This window comes from Heptranchias perlo, chromosome 16 (genome assembly GCF_035084215.1).
Source record: "Heptranchias perlo isolate sHepPer1 chromosome 16, sHepPer1.hap1, whole genome shotgun sequence".
Lineage (NCBI taxonomy): Eukaryota > Metazoa > Chordata > Chondrichthyes > Hexanchiformes > Hexanchidae > Heptranchias > Heptranchias perlo.
In genome coordinates this window covers 61763073-61788608 of record NC_090340.1, presented here as the reverse complement: position 1 = coordinate 61788608, position 25536 = coordinate 61763073, and the positions used below count along the sequence as shown (strand labels likewise).

The 25536-nt window shown below is 45.5% G+C and overlaps 1 protein-coding gene across 1 annotated transcript in view; it reads right to left on the bottom strand.

Moving 5' to 3' along the window:
* The window catches only part of bean1 (brain expressed, associated with NEDD4, 1), an 84402-nt gene extending 59368 nt beyond the window's left edge, over positions 1-25034 (bottom strand). Inside the window, exons 1-3 of the mRNA XM_067997588.1 lie at positions 25007-25034; positions 22637-22711; positions 16668-16802 (exon numbers count right to left, since the gene is read on the bottom strand). Of these exons, the coding sequence (XP_067853689.1) occupies positions 16668-16802; positions 22637-22711; positions 25007-25034 (238 nt within the window). The remainder of the gene's footprint in view (positions 1-16667; positions 16803-22636; positions 22712-25006) is intronic.
* Between the last annotated feature and the right edge of the window lie 502 nt (positions 25035-25536).

Sequence of the window (25536 nt, the reverse complement as noted above, 5' to 3'; positions counted from 1 at the left end):
AAAGATATCTTACTGCAATTATATAGGGCCTTGGTGAGACCTCACCTGGAGTATTGTGTACAATTTTACTCTCCTTACCTAAGAAAGGATATACTTGCCATAGAGGGAGTGCAACAAAGGTTTACCAGACTGATTCCTGGGTTGGTGGGATTGTCGTATGAGGAGAGATTGAGTAGACTAGGCCTGTATTCTCTAGAGTTTAGAAGAATGAGAGGTGATCTCATTGAAACATGCAAAATTCTTACAGGGCTCGACAGAGGAGTTGCAGGGAGGATGTTTCCCCTGGCTGGGGAGTCTAGAACCAGGAGTCACAGTCTCAGAATAAGGGGTAGACCATTTAGGACTGAGATGAAGAGAAATTTCTTCACTCAGAGGGTGGTGGATCTTTGGAATTCTCTACCCCAGGGGGCTGTGGAGGCTCAGTCATTGAGTACATTCAAAACAGAGATCGATAGATTTCTAGATATTAAAGGCATCAAGAGATATGATGTGGAGATGCCGGTGATGGACTGGGGTTGACAATTGTAAACAATTTTACAACACCAAGTTATAGTCCAGCAATTTTATTTTAAATTCACAAGCTTTCGGAGGCTTCCTCCTTCGTCAGGTAAATGTTCAGGAGCTCCTATAACTTGGTGTTGTAAAATTATCAAGAGATATGAGGATGGTGCAGGAAAATGGCGTTGAGGTAGAAGATCAGCCATGATCTGATTGAATGGCGGAGCAGGCTCGAGGGGCCGGATGGCCCACTCCTGCTCCTATTTCTTATGTTCTTATGATCTGTACCTCAAATCCATTTACCTGCGTTGGTTCTGTATCGCTCCATACCATTACTCAACAAAAATCTATCATACACAGTTTTGAAATTTTCAATTCCACATTTCCACAACCCTTTGTGTGAAGAAGTGCTTCCTGACATCACCCCTGAATGCCCTAGCTCTAATTTTAAGGTTATGCCCCCTTGTTCTGGACTCCCCTAATCCGTGTATCTGCGTGTATGTACGTATGTACGCCTGTGTGTGTGCACATATATCTGTGTATGTATGTGGGTGTGCATGTGGACATATATTTTTGTGTGTGCTCACATATACGTGTGAGAGAGAGAGAGAGAGAGAGAGACGCATGTATGCAGTCTTGTGGCAAACTGAGGGACTAAAAGACTGACTTTGTTGACTTTCAGTCTCGACCTTCAGATGACTGAGCCAGTTGATGGTTTGAGAAGACAGCAGGCAGATGCAGCAGCTGATACTGAAAGGAATGAAGGAGATGTCCATCAAGCGGGTAATCTGAAAGTTTCAAACCTTGAGCAGACCCTGAACTTCACAGTCATCAATTAATAATCACTCCCATAAACCGACTGTCGCTATTACTCAGCATTTCAATAACCAGCATTGGTCAACAGGTCAATACAAAATCCATCAGGCAATTATTATTTTTGGAAATAAACTGATAGATGGGGCTAATTCACATTTAATGACGGGGCTCAGCTCAGCACACTGAGTCTATATCCCAAAGCATCAAACTATTACTGGAATGACATCTGTATAAATCACTCTACCATTCTACAGTTTTTATTTCCTGTAAATTAAGCTCCTATCTTTGTTGGTTGGGGGAGGGGAGGATTCTTTCTCAGGATTGACAGCAATTGAACTTTGTTGCATAAGAGAGGCCACCTTAAACACAGCTCCACCTTAACAGCACAATACCGCTGTATGTTACATGGCAGAACACTCACGCGAATATAAAACGTGCAAATCATCGGGCTCCCCATGAGAAATTCCACTGGAGAGCAACCAGAATATATTTTAAAAATGGGAGTTTTGAGTAGTTGTTACTGTAGTGGTGTCTTTTTTTTATTCGTTCATGGGATGTGGGTATTGCTGGCGATATTGCCCATCCCTAATTACCCTTGAGAAGGTGGTGGTGAGCCGCCTTCTTGAACCGTTCCAGTCCGTGTGGTGAAGGTTCTCCCACAGTGCTGTTAGGAAGGGAGTTCCAGGATTTTGACCCAGCGACAATGAAGGAACGGCGATATATTTCCAAGTCGGGATGGTGTGTGACTTGGAGGGGAACGTGCAGGTGGTGTTGTTCCCATGTACCTGCTGCTCTTGTCCGCCTAGGTGGTAGAGGTCGCGGGTTTGGGAGGTGCAGTCGAAGAAGCCTTGGCGAGTTGCTGCAGTGCATCCTGTGGATGGTGCACACTGCAGCCACAGTGCGCCAGTGGTGAAGGGAGTGAATGTTTAGGGTGGTGGATGGGGTGCCAATCAAGCGGGCTGCTTTGTCCTGGATGGTGTCGAGCTTCTTGAGTGTTGTTGGAGCTGCACTCATCCGGGCAAGTGGAGACTATTCCATCACACTCCTGACTTGTGCCTTGTAGATGGTGGAAAGGCTTTTGGGAGTCAGGAGGTGAGTCACTCGCCGCAGAATACCCAGCCTCTGACCTGCTCTTGTAGCCACAGTATTTATATGGCTGGTCCAGTTAAGTTTCTGGTCAATGGTGACCCCCAGGATGTTGATGGTGGGGGATTTGGCGATGGTAATGCCGTTGAATGTCAAGGGGAGGTGGTTAGACTCTCTCTTGTTGGAGATGGTCATTGCCTGGCACTTGTCTGGCACGAATGTTACTTGCCACTTATGAGCCCAAGCCTGGATGTTGTCCAGGTCTTGCTGCATGCAGGCTCGGACTGCTTCATTATTTGAGGGGTTGCGAATGGAACTGAACACTGTGCAATCATCAGCGAACATCCCCATTTCTGACCTTATGATGGAGGGAAGGTCATTGATGAAGCAGCTGAAGATGGTTGGGCCTAGGACACTGCCCTGAGGAACTCCTGCAGCAATGTCCTGGGGCTGAGATGATTGGCCTCCAACAACCACTACCATCTTCCTTTGTGCTAGGTATGACTCCAGCCACTGGACAGTTTTCCCCCTGATTCCCATTGACTTCAGTTTTACTAGGGCTCCTTGGTGCCACACTCGGTCAAATGCTGCCTTGATGTCAAGGGTAGTCACTCTCACCTCACCTCTGGAATTCAGCTCTTTTGTCCATGTTTGGACCAAGGCTGTAATGAGGTCTGGAGCTGAGTGGTTCTGGCGGAACCCAAACTGAGCATCGGTGAGCAGGTTATTGGTGAGTAAGTGCCGCTTGATAGCACTGTCGATGACACCTTCCATCACTTTGCTGATGATTGAGAGTAGACTGATGGGGCGGTAATTGGTTGGATTAGATTTGTCCTGCTTTTTGTGGACAGGACATACCTGGGCATTTTTCCACATTGTCGGGTAGATGCCAGTGTTGTAGCTGTATTGGAACAGCTTGGCTAGAGGCGCAGCTAGTTCTGGAGCACAAGTCTTCAGCCGGGATGTTGTCGGGGCCCATAGCCTTTGCTGTATCCAGTACACTCAGCCATTTTTTGATATCACGTGGAGTGAATTGATTTGGCTGAAGACTGGCCTCTGTGATTGTGGGGATATCGGGAGGAGGCCGACATGGATCATCCACTCGGCCCTTCTGGCTGCAAACGCTTCAGCCTTGTCTTTTGCACTCACGTGCTGGACTCCGCCATCATTGAGGATGGAGATGTTTACAGAGCCTCCTCCTCCCGTTAATTGTTTAATTGTCCACCACCATTCACGACTGGATGTGGCAGGACTGCAGAGCTTTGATCTAATCCGTTGGTTGTGGAATCGCTTAGCTCTGTCTATAGCATGTTGCTTCCGCTGTAGTCCTGAGTTGTAGCTTCACCAGGTTGGCACCTCATTTTTAGGTACGCCTGGTGCTGCTCCTGGCACTTCCAGTGCAGTACTGAGGGAGTGCTGCACTGTCAGAGGTGCCGTCTTTTGGATGAGATGTTAAACCAAGGCTCTGTCTGCCCTCTCAGGTGGAAGTAAAAGATCCCATGGCACTATTTCGAAGAAGAGCAGGGGAGTTCTCCCTGGTGTAAAGGGAATTAGGGGTTACGGGGAGCGGGCAGGAAATTGGACATGAATTTAGATTTGAGGTTAGGATCAGATCAGCCATAATCTTATTGAATGGCGGAGCAGGCTCAAGGGGCCAATTGGCCTACTCCTGCTCCTATTTCTTATGTTCTTATGTGTCCTGGCCAATATCTATCCCTGAACCAACATCACTAAAAGCAGATTATCTGATCATTATCACATTGCTGTTTGTGGGATCTTGCTGTGCGCAAATTGGCTGCCGTGTTTCCTATATTACAACAGTGACAACACTTAAAAAAAATGTATTTCATTGGCTATAAAGCACTTTGGAACGTCCTGAGGTTGCGAAAGGCTCTATAAAATGCAAGTCTTTCTTTGTACTACTGCAACAGCTAGCCGCTTAATATTTAAGCATTTTTCATGCTTTTAATCACTTGTATTTTCGTTGTGTGCAGATTGGTGAATGAATGTTATCTGCACTGGTATTAAATTCATTAATCCACAATTATAACGGAGGCAGTTGCGTATTTAAAATAAACAAGTTTAACGCTTCCCCTTAAACAGGAGGCTAATGGATTTAATATGAAATCATTAAACACTCTTACACCAATCTTTGCTCATTTAATTTACTCTCTCTCTGCTGACCAAAGATCTAATGTAATGTTCTCTCCTGATTCCCCTTCCTCCCCTATTGCTTCATGTCTTATCTGATCATAGCATCTGATTATCTGATCATAGACACAGAACGACACATAAACAGATGAGGTTGGGGCGTTTTAATAGTTTTCTGGCCCATCTAACAACAACTAAAAGACCAAAATTAAAATAAAAAACAGCGAGAGGAAAAAAACGCACCGGGATTAAAGCCGCTGAATACTTTACCGGTGTTTATGAAGGGCACTTTTCTCCTCAGTGCCCTCTCACCTCAGATCAGCAGTCACCCTCAATGGTAATTAAAGGCGCCCATTAAAAGAGAGAGCCACTAATTACAAAGAAAATTGGGTTTCTTTTGAAGAGCGCGGAGAGAATTTAAGTGACATCTGGCGTCTGCATCAAGCCAGCTGCGACATCACTAATTGCTTGGTAGCGGGGAGGAAGGACTGGCCCGAGTGTCTTGTCTTTCAGGAAACTTTGAACATATTTGCTGAAATCAATTGTGTTATTTTTTTTTTTGCAGTTTGTTTGTTGCTGTGCATCATCCATCAGGGCTTTTAATTACCCGAAAAGGATTAATTAAAATTCTGAAAATCAATATAGACCATCTCCCCTTAATTTCAGAGAAGCTGTGGAGCTGATTCCCCAATTGGGTCAATCAAACCATCAAGTTTATTGTTCAATGGAGCATGGCTGTATTGGGGTAAGCGTTATGACAGAGAAGAAAATAAATTTAAGAACTTGTCTTTTTATATTGCCTTTCGTGACGTCAGGGCCTCCCAAAGCACTTTACAGTCAATGAAGTACTTTTATTGAAGTGTAGTCACTGTTGTAATGTAGGAAACACAACAGCCTATTTGCGCACAGCAAGGTCCCACAAACAGCAATGTGATAATGACCAGATAATCTGTATTTTAATGATGTTGGTTGAGGGATAAATATTGGCCCAGGACACGCGAGGGAGAACTCCCCCTGCTCTTCTTCAAAATAGTGCCATGGAATCTTTTACGTCCACCTGAGAGGGCAGACGGGGCCTCGGTTTAACACCTCATTCAAAAGACGGCACCTCCGACAGGGCAGCACTCCCTCAGTACCGCACTGGAGTGACAGCCTAGATTATGTGCTCAAGTCTCTGGAGTGGGACTAAGTGATCTAATTGAGGTGTTTAAGATGATAGGATTCTATAGGATCGATAGAGAGAAACTATTTCCTCTGGAGGGGGGTCCAGAACAAGGGATCATAACCTTAAAATTAGAGCCAGGCCGTTCAGGGGTGATGTCAGGAAGCACTTCTTCACACAAAGGGGAGTGGAAATCTGGAACTCTCTCTCCCAAAAAAGCTGTTGAGGCTGGGGGTCAATTGGAAATTTCAAAACTGAGATTGATCGATTTTTGTTGGGTGAGGGTATTAAGGGTTACAGAACCAAGGCAGGTGAATGGAGTTAAGATACAGATCAGCAATGGTGTAATTTTATGGCGGAACAGGCCCAAGGGGCTGAATGGCCTACTCCTGTTCCTATATGAGGGGGGTACTTCCTAGCTTGGAGTCCTGTTCACGTACGGGGTGTAAACATTAAACCAGAGACATCGTGGAGAAAAAAAACTCACATGGGAATCATAGAATCATACAGCACAGAAGGAAGGAGCCCATTCGGCCCATCGTGCCTATGCCAGCTCTTTTGAAAGAGCTATCCAATTAGTCCCACTCCCCCCTGCTCTTTCCCCATTGGCCTGCAAATTTCTCCTGTTCAAGTATTTATCCAATTTGAAAGTTACTATTGAATCTGCTTCCACCGCCCTCTCGGGCAGCGCATTCCAGATCATAACAACTCGCTGCGTAAAAAAAATTTTCTTCATCTCCCCCCTGGTTCTTTTGCCACTTACCTTAAATCTGTATCCTCTGGTTACCGACCCTCCTGCCAGTGGAAACAGTTTCTCCTTATTTACTCTATCAAAATCCCTCATAATTTGGAACACCACTATTAAATCTCTCCGTAACCTTCTCTGCTCTAAGGAGAACAACCCCAGCTTCTCCAGTCTCTCCACAAAACTGAAGTGCCTCATCCCTGGTACCATTCTGGTAAATCTTCTCTGCACCCTCTCCGAGCCTTTAAATGGTGCTGAATATGTCAAATGAGCAAACAGTATCCCTGGGTTGTCATCCCTTTCGTTAAAAGAATTCTCTACCTCTTAGCTTACCAACAGCACTGGGAATTTTCAGTTGAAAAAAAATCAGCTCACATACCGTAATATTTAAAGTCCCAAGGATGCCTGTCCTTGTGGGTACAATTTTTGTCAGTTCCTAGCTGGACCATTATTAGATGGCGCACCCATCTCCAAGGATGGGAACTCTGTGCATGGCGTTCTTGCTCTGTCAAAAGTCCACCATAACTAGAGTTGCCAACTCTGGTTGGACGCATTCCTGGAGGTTTCTTCACCTGCCCTCCTGCCTCCAAACGCCCCACCCGGTCAAACAACCTTTCTTCCCCCGTCTCCGGTGTTTGTAATAGACGAAAGGGTTCAAAGAAAATGAAAAAAAACATACAATTTTAAAAAAAAAACGTCCCTATGATTTTTCTCCCTCGGTTTTTGCTCGCTGCAGTTGTCCGTGAGATTAATCACTAATTCCTGGAAACTCCAGGACAATCCTGGAGGGTTGGCAACCCTGACTGTATCCAGGTCGATGACTGCACCCTTCAATATGAAGCCTGAGGGCTACACTCTGTACATCCACATTTCCATGGAAATTATTGACCTGAAAGAGGTCTATAAAATAATGAAAGGGCTGGACAGGGTCCCTATTGATAGACTATTCCAGTTTAACAGATTGGGGAGGACCAGGAGACATGAGTTTAGACTATGGGAGAGTGGGAATAGACTGGGAGTTGGGCGGTTCCTCTTTTCCCAGAGAGCAGTGAGCCTCTGGAATGTGTTGCCCGGCTGGTGCGGTGGGTGCCGACTCTCTGCCTTCGAGAGGGAGCTGGACCAGTTCCTGACTGGGGCAGAGATCGCATCATACAGAAGGTCAGTGTCTTTATAGATAACACTCGGGCCGTGTGATCCCCTGGACTGGTTTCCATTGCCTGACGAAGAGGAATTTTCCAGAGTATTTTTTTCCCCTTATTGGCCCTGGGTTTTTTTCTCTGTTTTTTTTATCTCCCCGAGGAGATTACACGGCTGCGGGCGGTGGGGGAGGGGGAGAAAGTGTGTCTAGACATGATACTCCAGCCAACATTGTGTGGGGCAGGCTTGATGGACCAGCTGGTGTTTTCCTGCCCATTAATTTTGTATGTTCCTATGTTCGTATATGGCTTAACAGAGACCTGGCTCGAATCTCAAAGAACTGAAATAAAGGCAGGTGCCATATACATATATATATATATATATATATTTTAAAAATTGGAAAACCCAGGAGAGGGATTGAATTACTTACAAGGAAACGAGAAAGAATAAATGAACAGAAATTTGATTGAATGGTGTATTAGAAGCTTATGAATATGATTAATAAATAAGCTTATAACAAATCATATTAAATATAAATAAATTCTCAGAGAATCCAATACAAAATTATCTTAACCCACTTTTAGTGGCATTTTAACTAAAGCTTTTTAATCATTTGGGAAAGCTGTTGTATTGTCAGGTCAAATACCATTGGAAGTGGGTTAATTAAATGCGCAGTGCTGCACCCATTAAAACAAGAAAGGATGAGAGAATCTAAAATTAATTTGCTTCATTAATATCTATATACACGTGCAGTAGAGCGCTGTTCTATGCTGTGCATCTGGGAACAAAGAGATAGATACAGTCAGACAAACTATGCCAGTGCTACTCACCAACTTCCTGGTAAGGGCCACATTGCCAGGCAGCCCTACACCCTCCGAGATCTCTGCGCTCCTCCAATTCTGGCATTTTACGCATCTCCGATTTTAATCGCTCCACCATTGGCGGCCGTGCCTTCAGCTGCCTGGGCCCTAAGGTTTGGAATTCCCTCCCTAAACCTCTCCGCCTCTCCATCTCTCTCTCCTCCTTTAAGACGCTCCTTAAAACCTACCTCTTTGACCGAGCTTTTGCTCATCTGTCCTAATATCTCCCTCTTTGGCACAGCGTCTAATTTTGTCTGATAATCGCTCCTGTGAAGCGCCTTGGGACGTTTTACTACGTTAAAGGTGCTGTATAAATGCAAGTTGTTGCTGTTGAAGAGGGGGCCCTCAGGTCACTCTGTGATATGCTGCACCTTGGGCGGAATAGGACCCAGGCCTGTACCTGTGATTCCCCCGCACACAGGGCTCCTAATTTCAATTGTACCACTCTGGGCAGTTGTCTACGGAGGTCAGGGTAAGACGAACAGGCTTTTAGAACTCAAGCTGGTTTCATCTAACTGCTACTCCTCGGTTTATCTCTACTTCTTGCCTATTATTTTCAGACTCTGGTGATGTCCTCTGCTATAGACTTCGCCCCTTCACCTTGATTTATCAATGAACCGGCACGGACCTGTTGGGCTGAATGGCCTGTTTCTGTGCTGTACTTTCTAGGTAACATGGGATTTACTCAGAGAAAGAGGCAAGGGGAAAAAAATAACCAAAATATGTGCAGGACATCAACTAAATTGGAAAAAAAAGTAAAAATTATAGACACATATGAAGATATTGTAATCCCAACCCATGACCTGGTCTTGTCAACACTGTCATGGGCCATAAGGGGAGCAACGAGGCTGAACCCCAGAGTTAGAGGGAAGTGCAACAAAAACATTTATATAGCGCCTTTAATGTAGTAAAACGTCCCAAGGTGCTTCACAGGAGCGATTATCAAACAAAATTTGACACCGAGCCACATAAGGAGATATTAGGAGAGGTGACCAAAAGCTTGGTCAAAGAGGTAGGTTTTGAAAAGCGTCTTAAAGAAGAAGAGAGAGGTAGAGAGGTTTAGGGAGGGAATTCTAGAGTTTAGGGCCTAGGCAGCTGAAGATACGGCCGCCAATGGTGGGGAGCAGGAAATTGGGGATGCGCAAGAGGCCAGAATTAGAGGAACACAGTGTTCTCGGAAGGTTGTCGGGCTGAAAGAGGTTACATGGAGGCCATGGAGGGATTTGAAAACAAAGATGAGAATTTTAAATCGAGGTGTCCCCAGACTGGGAGCCAATGTAGGTCAGTGAGCACAGGGATGTTGGGTGAATGGGACTTGGTGGGAGTTAGGATACGGGCAGTCGAGTTTTGAATGAGTTCAAGTTTACGAAGGATGCAAGGTAGGAGGCTGGCCAGAAGAGCATTGAAATAGTTGAGTCTAGAGGTAACAAAGGCATAGATGGTGCAGTGAGAAATAAGTGATCAGCTGGGGCTTTTAAGGTTCAAAAAGAATGTCACAGGGAGGACCTTCTAGAGTTTTCTAAGACATAGGAACATGGAAACAGGAGTAGGCTATTCAGCCCCTCGTGTCTGTTCCGCCATTCAATTAGATCATGGCCGATCTGTATGTTAACTCCATCTACCTGCCTTGGTTCCATAACCCTTAATACCCTTGCCTAGCAAAAATCTATCGATCCCAGTTTTGAAATTTTCAATTGACCCCCAGCCTCAACAGCTTTTTGGGGGACAGAGTTCCAGATTTCCACTCCCCTTTGTGCGAAGAAGTGCTTCCTGACATCATCCCTGAACTGCCTAGCTCTCATTTTAAGGTTATGCCTCCTTGTTCTGGACTCTCCCATCAGAGGAAATAGTTTCTCTCCAACTGCTATATCAAATCCTTTAATCAGCTTAAACACCTCAATTAGATCACCCCCTAACCTTCTATATTCAAGGGAATACAAGCCTAGTCTATGCAACCTGTCCTCGTAATTTAACCCTTTTAGCCCCGGTATCATTCTGGTGAATCTGCGCTGCACCCCCTCCAAGGCCAATATATCCTTCCTGAGATGCGGTGCCCAGAACTGAACACAGTATCTCCAGATAGGGTCTAACCAGAGCTTTATATAACTTGGTATATAGGGACTGGGTTCACGGTCCGACCTGAAAGCTTCTCCAAGAATGCCGTCCTCCCTCATTACCACGTGTGGTGTGGACTTGAAACCTGTAACCTTCTGACTCAGAGCTCCAACTGAGTGAAGCTGACAATTAGGGTGTTAGTGTCTTGCGACATTCTGTTGTACTTCTCTTAGTCTGTATATACTTAGAGGATCCACGAGGTCTGAGAGTGGGGATTTATGCATCCCACAAGTAATCACTGGAAATCATTTCATGGTGCAAACACCACTCATCGAACAGAAAACACGCTATTGATGCAACCATAAAAACAACAAATGCACACCAGGTTAACAAAGCCATAAAAAATGCAAACAAAGAAGTGGGGTTCATTTCTAGAAGAACAGAATTGAAAAGCAGAGAGGTTATGTTAAACTTGTATAGGACCTTGGTTAGACCACACTTGGAGTATTGTGCACAGTTCTGGTCTCCATATTATGAAAAGGACATAGAGACATTGGAGAAGGTGCCCAAAAGATTTACAAGGATGATACCAGAACTGAGAGGTTATACTTATCAGGAAAGACTGAACAGGCTGGGGCTCTTTTCTCCAGAAAAAGGAAGGCAGAGAATGACCTGATAGAGGTCTTTAAAATTATGAAGGGGTTCGATAGGGTAGACGTAGAGAACATGTTTCTACTTGTGGAGGAGACCAAAACTAGAGGCCATAAATATAAATATAGTTAGGGATACGGTAGCATGGTGATTATGTTACGGGGCTAGTAATCCAGAGGCCTGGACTAATAATCTGGAGTCATGAGTTCAAATCCCGCCATGGCAGCTGGGGAATTTAAATTCAATTAAATAAAATCTGGAATTAAAAAAAACCGAATATCAGTAATGATGGTCATGAAACTACCGGATTGTCGTAAACACCCATCTGGTTCACCAATGCCCTTTAGGGAAGGAAACCTGCCGTCCTTACCCGGTCTGGCCTATATGTGACTCCAGACCCACAGCAATGTGGTTGATTCTTAATTGCCCTCTGAAATGGCCTAGCAAGCCACTCAGTTGTAAAATCTCGCTTAAAAAAGTCATAATAAAAATAAAACCGGATGGACCACCTGACATCGGACCACTAGGCACCGGACACGACAAAGGCAAACCAAGTCCAGTCGACCCTGCAAAGTCCTCCTCATGAACATCTGGGGACTTGTGCCAAAATTGGGAGAGCTGTCCCACAGACTAGTCAAGCAACAGCCTGACATAGCCATACTCACAGAATCATACCTTTCAACCAACGTCCCAGACTCTTCCATCACCATCCCTGGGTATGTCCTGTCCCACCGGCAGGACAGACCCACCAGAGGTGGCAGTACAATGATATACAGTCAGGAGGGAGTGGCCCTGGGGAGTTCTCAACATTAATTCCGGACCCCATGAAATCTCTTGGCATCAGGTCAAACATGGGTAAGGAAACCTCCTGCTGATTACCACCTACCATCCTCCCTCAGCTGATGAATCAGTCCTCCTCCATGTTGAGAAACACTGAGGGGAGCAAGGGCACAGAATGAACTCTGGGTGGGGGACTTAAATGTCCATCACCAAGAGTGGCTCGGTAGCACCACTACTGACCGAGCTGGCCGAGTCCTGAAGGACATAACTGCCAGACTAGGCCTGCGGCAGGTGGTGAACATGAGGGAAAAACCTACTTGTCCTCGTCCTCACCAATCTACCTGTCCATGACAGTATTGGTAGGGGTGACCACCGCACAGTCCTCGTGGAGATGAAGTCCTGTCTTCGCACTGAGGACACCATCCAACGTGTTGTTTGGCACTATCACCGTGCTAAATGGAATAGATCTAGCAGCTCAAAACTGGGCATCCATGAGGCACTGTGGGCCATCAGCAGCAGCAGAATTGTATTCCAGCACAATCTGTAACCTCATGGCCCTGCATATTCCTCACTCTACCATTACCAACAAGCCAGGGGATCAACCCTGGTTCAATGAGGAGTGTAGAAGAGCATGCCAGGAGCAGCACCAGGCGTACCTAAAAATGAGGTGCCAACCTGGTGAAGCTACAACTCAGGACTACATGCATGCTAAACAGCGGAAGCAACATGCTATAGACAGAGCTAAGCGATTCCACAACCAACGGATCAGATCAAAGCTCTGCAGTCGTGAATGGTGGTGGACAATTAAACAACTAACGGGAGAAGGAGGCTCTGCAAACACCCCCACCCTCAATGATGGCGGAGTCCAGCACGTGAGTGCAAAAGACAAGGCTGAAGCGTTTGCAACCATCATCAGCCAGAAGTGCCGAGTGGATGATCCATCTCGGCCTCCTCCCAATATCCCCACCATCACAGAAGCCAGTCTTCAGCCAAATCGATTCACTCCATGTGATATCATAGAAGCGGCTGAGTGCACTGAATACAGCAAAGGCTATGGGCCCGACAACATCCCGGCTGCAGTGCTGAAGACTTGTGCTCCAGAACTAGCTGCACATCTAGCCAAACTGTTCCAGTACAGCTACCCGACAAAGTGGAAAATTGCCCAGGTATGTCCTGTCCACAAAAAGCAGGACAAATCCAATCAGCCAATTATCGCCCTATCAGTCTACTCTCAATCATCAGCAAAGTGATGGAAGGTGTCGTCGACAGTGCTATCAAGCGGCACTTACTCACCAATAACCTGCTCACCGATGATGTTTGGGTTCCTCCAGGACCACTCGGCTCCAGACCTCATTACAGCCTTGGTCCAAACATGGACAAAAGAGCTGAATTCCAGTGGTGAGGTGAGAGTGACTACCCTTGACATCAAGGCAGCATTTGACTGAGTGTGGCACCAAGGAGCCCTAGTAAAATTGAAGTCAATGGGAATCAGGGGGAAAACTCTCCAGTGGCTGGAGTCATACCTAGCACAAAGGAAGATGGTAGTGGTTGTTGGAGGCCAATCATCTCAGCCCCAGGACATTGCTGCAGGAGTTCCTCAGGGCAGTGTCCTAGGCCCAATCATCTTCATAAATGACCTTCCCTCCATCATAAGGTCAGAAATGGAGATGTTCGCTGATGATTGCACAGTGTTCAGTTCCATTTGCAACCCCTCAAATAATGAAGCAGTCCATGCCCGCCTGCAGCAAGACCTGGACAACGTCCAGGCTTGGGCTCATAAGTGGCAAGTAACATTCCCGCCAGACAAGTACCAGGCAATGACCATCTCCAACAAGAGAGAGTCTAACCACCTCCCCATGACATTCAACGGCATTACCATCGCCGAATCCCCCACAATCAACATCCTGGGGGTCACCATTGACCAGAAACTTAACTTGACCAGCCACATAAATACTGTGGCTACAAGAGCATGTCAGAGGCTGGGTATTCTGTGGTGAGTGACTCACCTCCTGACTCCCCAAAGCCTTTCCACCATCTACAAGGCACAGTCAGGAGTGTGATGGAATACTCTCCACTTGCCTGGATGAGTGCAGCTCCAACAACACTCAAGAAGCTCGACACCATTTGATTGAGTTTTTTTGAAGGGGTAACCAAGAAGATAGATGAGGGCTGTGCAGTAGATGTGGTCTACATGGACTTCAGCAAAGCCTTTGACAAGGTACCGCATGGTAGGTTGTTACATAAGGTTAAATCTCACGGGATCCAAGGTGAGGTAGCCAATTGGATACAAAATTGGCTTGACGACAGAAGACAGAGGGTGGTTGTAGAGGGTTGTTTTTCAAACTGGAGGCCTGTGACCAGCGGTGTGCCTCAGGGATCGGTGCTGGGTCCACTGTTATTTGTTATTTATATTAATGATTTGGATGAGAATTTAGGAGGCATGGTTAGTAAGTTTGCAGATGACACCAAGATTGGTGGCATTGTGGACAGTGAAGAAGGTTATCTAGGATTGCAACGGGATCTTGATAAATTGGGCCAGTGGGCCGATGAATGGCAGACGGAGTTTAATTTAGATAAATGTGAGGTGATGCATTTTGGTAGATCGAATCGGGCCAGGACCTACTCCGTTAATGGTAGGGCGTTGGGGAGAGTTATAGAAGAAAGAGATCTAGGAGTACAGGTTCATAGCTCCTTGAAAGTGGAGTCACAGGTGGATAGGGTGGTGAAGAAGGCATTCGGCATGCTTGGTTTCATTGGTCAGAACATTGAATACAGGAGTTGGGATGTCTTGTTGAAGTTGTACAGGACATTGGTAAGGCCACACTTGGAATACTGTGTACAGTTCTGGTCACCCTATTATAGAAAGGATATTATTAAACTAGAAAGAGTGCAGAAAAGATTTACTAGGATGCTACCGGGACTTGATGGTTTGACTTATAGGGAGAGGTTAGATAGACTGGGACTTTTTTCCCTGGAGAGTAGGAGGTTAAGGGGTGATCTTATAGAAGTCTATAAAATAATGAGGGGCATAGATGAGGTAGATAGTCAAAATCTTTTCCCAAAGGTAGGGGAGTCTATAACGAGGGGACATAGATTTAAGGTGAGAGGGGAGAGATACAAAAGGGTCCAGAGAGGCAATTTTTTCACTCAAAGGGTAGTGAGTGTCTGGAAAGAGCTGCCAGAGGCAGTAGTAGAGGCGGGTACAATTTTGTCTTTTAAAAAGCATTTGGACAGTTACATGGGTAAGATGGGTATAGAGGGATATGGGCCAAGTGCAGGCAACTGGGACTAGCTTAGTGGTATAAACTGGGCGACATGGACATGTTGGGCCGAAGGGCCTGTTTCCATGTTGTAAACTTCTATGACTCTATGACTCAATGACCATCCAGGACAAAGCAGCCTGCTTGATTGGCACCCCATCCACCACCCTAAACATTCACTCCCTTCACCACCGGCGCACTGTGGCTGCAGTGTGTACCATCCACAGGATGCACTGCAGCAACTCACCAAGGCTTCTTCGACAGCACCTCCCAAACCCGCGACCTCTACGACCTGGAAGGACAAGAGCAGCAGGTCCATGGGAACAACACCACCTGCACGTTCCCCTCCAAGTCACACACCATCCTGACTTCGAAATATATATCGCCGTTCCTTCATTGTCGCTGGGTTAAAATCCTGGAACTCCCTTCCTAACTGCACAATGGGGGAACCTTCACCAAACGAACTGCAGCGGTTCAAGAAGGCGGCTCACCACCACCTTCTCAAGGGCAATTAGGTATGGGAAATAAATGCCGGCCTCGCCAGCGACGCCCACATCCCATGGAAGAATAAAAAAATATATAAGATGGTCACTAATAAATCCAATAGGGAATTCAGGAGAAACTTCTTTACCCAAAGAGTGGTGAGAATGTGGAACTCACTACCACAAGGAGTAGTTGAGGCGAATAGCTGCACTGAAGCATGAGGGAGAAAGGAATAGAAGGATGTGCTGATAGGGTTAGATGAGGAGGGGTGGGAAGAGGCTCGTGTGGAGCATAAACGCCGGCATGGACCAGTTTGGCCGAATGGCCTGTTTCTGTGCTGGACATTCTATGTCTATGTAAACCTCTCACCCAATTAAAATCTAGATTTTCCCCATGTTACGTTCATCGTGTGATCTCAGCCTCCGACCTTCTGCTTGAAACCGAAACTTGAAAAATAAAACTGTGGGGCACCACATTGGCAGATGAAAACATGGTGACAGTCCACGGCCAGAATATCAGGGACAGCCATTTTAAACCCTCTCTCAGGCAGAGCAGTAGTACAAGCAGGAAATTGGCTTCAGCAACTCTGGGTCACGAGGGTTAAAATATAATCGACCAAGGGGTTTAACTGCTGTCCAGTGATTCCTGCTGGACGATTTACATGCATCGGTGATCAGGGAGGACGGGATGAGGCTCGGCTACAAGTCCGCAGCCCTACGGTTGAACAGCCTGCCTGCACGCACTAGACTTGAGGGTGAAGAATGGCCACAATACTGACTGCAAGTGGGACCCGGGTGGATCCCATCCCAGCAAAACCTCTGCCCCTTTTCAGGAGAGGATTGGGGGGCCGAACAGGAAAAGACAAGACGGAGTTCTTTGAGCCAATGAGGAAAGTGGGAAGAGGGATAGGATGAGAAAGAATTGGCCCGATTCAGTGTTTATTTTACCAAGGATGATTCCCACTACACAATGCATGAACCTACTTGAACATATTAACTTGATCGAGGTGTACTCTCGGCCGCAATCCTTCCTGTAGTGACAGCGCAGCCAGTTGAGGAGACAAAGTCCATTCCCGCACTGCAGCTCCTCCTTCTTGCATGGCAGTATGTTTTGCTCATCTGATTAAATCAAAGGGTGCGGACATTAGTTACACTGCAGGCGAGCCAAAGTCAACTCCTGATAAACACATGCTGAAAGAAGTGTGACAATCCCATCCCATTCACTCCCACTGCACAGAATCCCAATAAACCAAACCCCTTCCCATTCACTCCCACTGTACAGAATCCCAATAAACCAAACCCCATCCCATTCACTCCCACTGTACAGAATCGCAATGGAGCAAACCCCATCCCATTCACTCCCATTGTACAGAATCGCAATGGAGCAAACCCCATCCCTTTCACTCCCACTGTACAGAATCCCAATAAACCAAGCCCCATCCCATTCACTCCCACTGTACAGAATCCCAATAAACCAAAGCCCTTCACATTCACTCCCATTGTACAGAATCCCAATAAACCAAACCCCTTCCCATTCACTCCCATTGTACAGAATCGCAATGGAGCAAACCCCATCCCATTCACTCCCACTGTACAGAATCCCAATAAACCAACCCCATCCCATTCACTCCCACTGTACAGAATCCCAATAAACCAAACCCCTTCCCATTCACTCCCATTGTACAGAATCGCAATGGAGCAAACCCCTTCCCATTCACACCCATTGTACAGAATCCCAATAAACCAAGCCTCTCCCCATTCAATATCATTGTACAGGATCCCAATGGACCAAACCCCATCCCATTCACTCCCACTGTACAGAATCCCAATAAACCAAACCCCTTCCCATTCACTCCCATTGTACAGAATCCCAATAAACCAAACCCCTTCCCATTCACTCCCATTATACAGAATCCCAATAAACCAAACCCCTTCCCATTCACTCCCATTGTACAGAATCCCAATAAACCAAACCCCTTCCCATTCACTCCCATTGTACAGAATCCCAATAAACCAAACCCTTTCCCATTCACTCCCATCGTACAGAATCCCAATAAACCAACCCCCTTCCCATTCACTCCCATTGTACAGAATCCTAATAAACCAAACCCTTTCCCATTCACTTCCATTGTACAGAATCCCAATAAACCAACCCCCTTCCCATTCACTCCCATTATACAGAATCCCAATAAACCAAACCCCTTCCCATTCACTCCCATTGTACAGAATCCCAATAAACCAAATCCCTTCCCATTCACTCCCATTGTACAGAATCCCAATAAACCAACCCCCTTCCCATTCACTCCCATTGTACAGAATCCCAATAAACCAAACCCCTTCCCATTCACTCCCATTGTACAGAATCCCAATAAACCAAACCCCTTCCCATTCACTCCCATTGTACAGAATCCCAATAAACCAAACCCTTTCCCATTCACTCCCATTGTACAGAATCCCAATAAACCAACCCCCTTCCCATTCACTCCCATTATACAGAATCCCAATAAACCAAACCCCTTCCCATTCACTCCCATTGTACAGAATCCCAATAAACCAAATCCCTTCCCATTCACTCCCATTGTACAGAATCCCAATAAACCAACCCCCTTCCCATTCACTCCCATTGTACAGAATCCCAATAAACCAAACCCCTTCCCATTCACTCCCATTGTACAGAATCCCAATAAACCAAACCCTTTCCCATTCACTCCCATTGTACAGAATCCCAATAAACCAACCCCCTTCCCATTCACTCCCATTGTACAGAATCCCAATAAACCAAACCCCTTCCCATTCACTCCCATTGTACAGAATGCCAACAAACCAAAACCCTTCCCATTCGCTCCCATTGTACAGAATCCCAATGGACCAACCCCCTTCCCATTCATTCTCATTGTATAGAATCCCAATGGATCAAACCCTTTTCCATTCACGCCCATTGCATATATTCCCAATGGACCAAAACTCCTTCCCATTCACTCTCATTGAATAGAAACCAATGGACCAAACCACTCCCTCCTTAACTGCCATTGTACAGAATCCCAATGGACCAAACCATTCACTCCCATTGTATAGAATCCTAATGGATCAACCACTTCCCATTCACTCCATTGTGCAAAATTCCAATGGACCAAACCCCTTCCCATTCACTCTTATTGTGTAGAATCCCAACGATGCAAAGCCCTTCCCATTCACTCCCATTATACAGAATCCCCATGGACCAAACCCCTTTCCATTCACTCCTATTGTGTAGAATTGTTGATATAAGTACACAGCAAACCTCATTATCTGGTTTGTAAAGTTCAGCTCACTACCAAGTCCCACCCGGAGGCGACACCATATGTTAGGAATATGATAACCTTTGTCTAAAATACCTTTTGTTTAGATTGAGCCACTGTACATCTGGACAGAAATTTGCATTTTCAGCTGGAAATTCTAAAACCTGATCAAAGTAGGTATTTTCTTGAGGTTGTGAAAGGTGCTATATAAATGCAAATCTTTCTTTCTAAAATCAGGATGCTATGTATGTTGCAGGACCCCGAATTGTATCTTAAAAAGGGGCTTACCACCTGAACCAGGCAGGATCTTCAGTCGCCCAGCCGTGGGCCCGTTTCAAGATGGCGGTGGCTGCGTTGTTGGTTTTAACGGGACGGTTAGGGCTTTTGACCCCACTTTTGAGGCCTTTACTGCTCTGTTAATGCCGATTTTACCGTGAAAATCGGCTCTCCCATGTGGTAAGAGTGTATTTCAGTTTTATATGTGTTCACGTACAGTAATTAATTGTGAGGCTTTTTTTTTTCTGGTGAGAATGTAGATGAGTCTTATGGTAATAATCGGTGTGTTGCTTCCTTCAGTTAACTTACAATCCTGATCTCTAACAGTCCAAGCAATTAATTAAGGGCTCCCTGAGTGTAACTGTGACAGAGGTTAATCCGATGAGAACAGGTGGAATCTGGTTGTTTGTGTGCTACTTATGTGTCTTTTAATTCCCAATTCCCACCAGTCTCCTGAAGGTAGTGACTCCTGGGGTGGGAATGGTTCTGCCCCACACTTATCTCACCTATATAACTATTCTTTTTATGTATGAGTCTAGAAACAGAGCATTGGCAGGCTTTTCAACCGTAGAGAGCATCACGGCCAAATTTGGCCTTGTCCTGATGAACACGTGTTGCTCTTTCCAGCATCGCTGGACTGCGATCAGGACCGGGAAGCCTGGCTGACTATTTTCCGCCCTCTCCAGTTTACTGGTCTAAAGCCAATTGTGGTGCAAACACTTGCTGATATCTTGAAATCGAATTGCTTGGCAGTTATAGGAAAACAAGAATCAATTGGAAAATCAATTGATTCTTTTTGGACCCCTGTGGAGTAGCCCTGACCGTTCCATTGCAGGGGTCCTGAATATTAGTCCCAGGCTTATTGACTTATAAAAGAAAGAACTTGCATTTATATAGTGCCTTTCATGAGCTCAGGACGTCTCAAAGCACTTTACAGCCAATGAAGTACTTTGGAAGTGCAGTCACTCTTGTAATGTCGGAAACACGGCAGCCAATCAGTGCACAGCAAGATCCCACAAACAGCAATGCAATAATGACCAGACAATCTGTTTTAGTGATGTTGGTTGAGGGATGAATGTTGGCCAGGACACTGGAGAGAACTCCCCTGCTCTTCTTTGAAACAGTGGCCGTGAGATCTTTTACGTCCACCTGAGAGAACAGAAGGGGCTTTGGTTTAACATCTCATCTGACAGACGGCACCTCCGACAGTGCAGCACTCCCTCAGTACTGAACTGAAGTGTCAGCCTGGATTTTGTGCTCAAGTCTCTGGAGTGGGACTTGAACCCATGACCTTCTGACTCAGAGGTAAGTCACTCGCCCTGATACTAACCATTAAATGGTGGGGGGAAGGGGAGGGTTGTTTAAATGTATTGGGCTATCACTTTATATTAGAAATGTAACATTGATCTTCCTGACTCGTATGTATCCTATGGTGAGAAGGTAATGATGGGAGGGCTGCATAGCATCGGGATATCTGAAACGGCTGAATTATCCCAGGTATCATATACAACTGTTAAACCACCTCTATGGAGTTTAACAGTGCTAGGGATAGAGGGCTATATCTTCTCCATCAGAGACTTCCTACTTCCACCTCAACAATATCACCCATCTCCCTTCCCATCTCAGCTCTTCAGCTGCTGAAACCCTCATCCATGCCCTTGTCACTTCCAGACTCGACTATTCCAATGCTCTCCCATCCTCCGTAAACTTCAGCTCATCCAAAACTCTGCTGCCCGTATCCTGTCCCGTAACAAATCCAGCTCACCCATCACCACTTGCTCCTACATTGGCTTCCAGTCGCCCAACACCTCCAATTTAAAATTCTCATCCTTGTGTTTAAATACTCCACTCCCTTGTGTTTAAATCATTCCTCTCTATATCTATAACCTTCTCCAGCCCTACAACTCTTCCAGACCTCCCTGCTCTGGAATTTCCTCCGTAAACCCCTTCGCATCTCCATCTCCCTCTCCTCCTTTAAGACTCTCCTTAAAACCCAATGCTTTGACCAAGCTTTTGGTCACCCCTCCTAATCTCTCCTTCTTTAGTCTATATTTTCGATTACTCCTCTGTGAAGTGCCTTGGGACATTTTTGTACGTCAAAGGCACTATACAAATGCAAGTCATTGTCATTGTTGTTGTTGGTGACACACCACTCATGTTTTGCTCTCAAAACTATGATGGGATCTCAACTCAATTTGGGGGCTTGTTCTCACTGGGCTCAAAAACATGTGTGGAAGTCCCTGGAAATCCAGTGGGGATCTTATTCACTGAATCCCCGCTCCATAATGCAGCATGATCTTCCAGTCAGTCTTATCGTTGTACAAAAATATCCTTGCACAAAGTGTGTGAGAGCTTCATTTTAATATGATAATGGATTATCAATGACCTTAATGTGATTTCCCGCTCACCCATCTGGAACGGGCAAACAGGAAAAGCCCATGTGCAAAGGAGGGAGGTGGCTCAAATATCAGAAGGTCATGGGTTCAAGCTCCCACTCCAGAGACTTAAGCACACAATCCAGGCTGATATTCCCAATGTGGCACTGAGGGAGTGCTGCACTGTTGAATGGTACCGTCTTTCAGATGAGACATTAAATCAAGGCCCCGTCTGCCTCTGAGGTAGACTCTGAGGAGAGCGTGCTACCACTGGACCAAGGCTGACACATTAAGGGACTGGTCAGACTCCATTTGGAGTACTGTGTACAGTTTTGATTCACCTAATCACAGGAAGGAAAACACTGCCCCTGGGAGGGAGCAACAAATATGATTCTAAGTGTAAGAAGTTTAAGTAATGTGGAAAAGTTGGGCTTATTTTGTTTGAAAAAAAATGGAATTCTCCAAGATAATGAAAGGAGATTGGCAAAGCTAAACCAAGGCAAGTTGGTCACTGCGTTGAAGGGTTCAAATCCCAAGGGACACAAGTTTAAAAATGAGGATGTTAAGAGTAAGAAGGGGAGTCAAGGGGAACTATTCCACCCAAAAGAATTGGGGAATAACTTCCTGGGCATTGCAGCATGCATTATCATTGGGTTCAAAGGTCAACTGGCTATGTTTCTGGAGAGAGGAGAGTGAGGGAATGTGTTGAGAAAGTAGGTGGGTTGGGTTGTTCCATCCAAGAGGGACGGGCTTGTTATGTGTAATGGTCTCTTCTTGTTGCCTAACATTCTTATGTTCAGTGGGGACTCCCTTCCTTTCACCACTCAAACCGGCCACCCCCCCCACCCCCCCACCCCACCCCCCCCACCCCCCCCCACCCCACCCCCACCCCCCGCCCCCCCGCCCCACCCCGCCCCACCCCACCCCCCCGCCCCACCCCACCCCCACCCCCCCGCCCCACCCCACCCCCACCCCACCCCACCCACCCCCCAATAACATTGCTCAGATGACCAGAGTCACTCACAGAGCTTGGAGTAGTTCCCTCCTAGACCGATCCGAATGGAGCTCCCGAGAATGAGAGGAAGATAGAAAAGACTGGCTGGAAAACAAAGAAAAGAACAAGAAAATCACAAACTGCTTCAGAAAACAGAAATGCATCTCAAAACACTCTAAAATCCTGCGGCACTGAGGGGATATACAGCATGGAAATTCTGGGATATTGCAGTTTGTGCCAGAAATCTACCAAAAAGAAACTTGTATTTATATAGCGCCTTTCACTACCTCAAGACATCCCAAAGTGCTTTACAGCCAATGAAGTACTTTTGAAGTGTAGTCACTGTTGTAATGTGGGAAACGCAGTAGCCAATTTGTGCACAGCAAGATCCCACAAACAGCAATGCATCAACGACCAGATAATCTGTCCTTAGTGATGTTGGTTGAGGGATAAATATTGGCCCAGGAGAGCTTCCCTGCCCTTCTTCGAAATAATGGCCGTGGGATCTTTGACGTCCACTTGAGAGGGCAGATGGGATCGCGGTGCACTTAACAAAAAATAGTATGAAGCAAGAAAGCCAAATACAGCCTGACCTTTAATTGGCCTCAGGATCTGCCTTGCAACAATTAGCCTCTAACTGATCTCAGGAAGCCAGAGCTGGTATACACGTTACATGTGGCTACACTTTAGCAGCACAATATTACATTGTGCGTCATCCTGTTTAATGCATCCTGTCCTTATAAAAAGATTCGAGAGCAACATCGCAGCGGGCTCCCTGTTATGCTATTGATTTTCTGTTAAAATTCTGGTGCAAACAATATTACTATAGTTGTCACATTTTTCAATACAAGATTCCAATGTGTTCATTCTCAGAGAGATTGACAAAGAGGAATAGATTAAAGGCCACAGTATTCCTAAAGAACCTTCTTACCCACCTGAAGCAGCCAAACACACATGTAATGGCGGGAACTGCACGCGTTATGTGACCTGCATGTGACACTATTGTGACAAAAGAATGAACTTCTGCCTCAGGACGTCTCAAAGCGCTTTACAGCCAATGAAGTACTTTTTGAAGTCCAGTCACTGTTGTAATGTCGGAAGTGTGGCAGCCAATTTTCGCACAGCAAGATCCCACAAACAGCAATGTGATAATGACCAGATAATCTGTTTTCAGTGATGTTGGTTGAGGGATAAATATCGGCCAGGACACCAGGGAGAACCCCCTCCCGCTCTTCTTCAAAATAGTGGCCATGGGATCTTTTACATCCACCTGAGAGGGCAGACGGGGCCTTGGTTTAACGTCTCATCTGAAAGACGGCACCTCCGACAGTGCAGCACTCCCTCAGTACAAGGCACGGTCCTCATCTTCCTCTCTAAACCATAGGCTCCCCGAACACATCCAAAAGGACAGTGTCGCTTTAAAAATATTAATAAAACCGTAAGTCCCAGTGGCGAGAGGCAAGCAGTCTGGTAACACCCCAGGGATACTTGGGCGTTTCTGACTGTCTGAACTAATCCTTTACTCCCATCTCAAATAAAAACATGACTTTTCCAAAAATGAAACCCGTTTATTTGAGATATTTTATGAGTGTGATTTGCAGGACTTTTACCACTTGATTTATTTTTTTGGTTGCTATGCCTAGAAAGAACATTTTTTTAAAAAAAAAGCTGTGTTTACACAACAGCTGCTGAAAGCATTCTGTAAACACAGAGTTAGATCAGTGATTCCATTACACTTCACCACTGGACAGTGATCCTAAGGGTCTCGGAGCTGAGCTGAACAATCCCTTTAACCAGACTGTAAAATAATTCGGTCCCACTTCCCTGTGCTTGGTGCGAATACACCTTTAAAAACTTCTTCAAGTGCATCGAAAAATGCTATATAAATATTTAAAGAAAAATAAACAGTGTGATCCTCGGGACAATAATTGGGGAAAAGGGTCAGACATATGGTCCAGACATTTTGATAATCCGAATCAAGAGGATAATTCACAATAGCAAGCATCCCACAATCAACCCTGGTCCAGGATTACATTCATGAAATAATCTGGATTCAATTCGATTTGAAATTTTTAAAAAGATATACAATTCATTTTTTTTAAATGAACAGGTGGAGATAAAACACCTTCACATTAAAAAATTTTTTTAAAAAAAAGAAATATTTTATTGTAAAACTGTGACCAATTACTCTCTTGAATGTTTTTAAAAATCAGGATTTATTACATAATTATTAAAAAAAAACCTTTTAGATAATTAGAGCAGGGAAATAATCTCTCATTAGAAATTAATTCCTGTTTAAGGGCGGGGGGGGGGGAGTTTGAGGAATCAGTTTAAGAGCCACAGTTAGTTGTTGATCAGTCCAGAAAATAAATAATATTTATTTGTAATTTGCCCGCTTACCTGAGCAGATATATACGATTATCTCCATGCGCCAGCTCTCTACCCATAAGACTGCATTTGGTAGAGAAATTATATATTTAAATAATCGCTTTATTTTGCTTTAGATATATTTGTCTCTTTGTCTCTCCCTCTCTCTCTGGTCTTTCCTTCGGTCCTGGATGGTTGGCTCACTCCAATTCTTGTAGCCCGGGGTAGAGATGATGGATTTTTTTTTTAAAAGGGCGTTTAAACACCATCCCTTCCAGACTCGGGTCGGCCAGGCTTCTCCATCGGTTGCAATTCTCAGAGTTTCCTGTTCGATTCACCACCTCCTCCTCCTCTCTCTCTATCTATCTATCTATCTATCAAGAGATGCCCCTTGGTTTCATAACCATTCCCACAACAGCTGCAATTGCAACAAATACTCTTCACCTCCAACACCCAGGAACCTGCCCTATCTAAATCATTTTCTCAACATCGAACGCGTGTGGTACAAAGACAAGCAGTTATTTCTTTTGAAGAGAGGACTGCGCCACTATCCAAATGCTGAG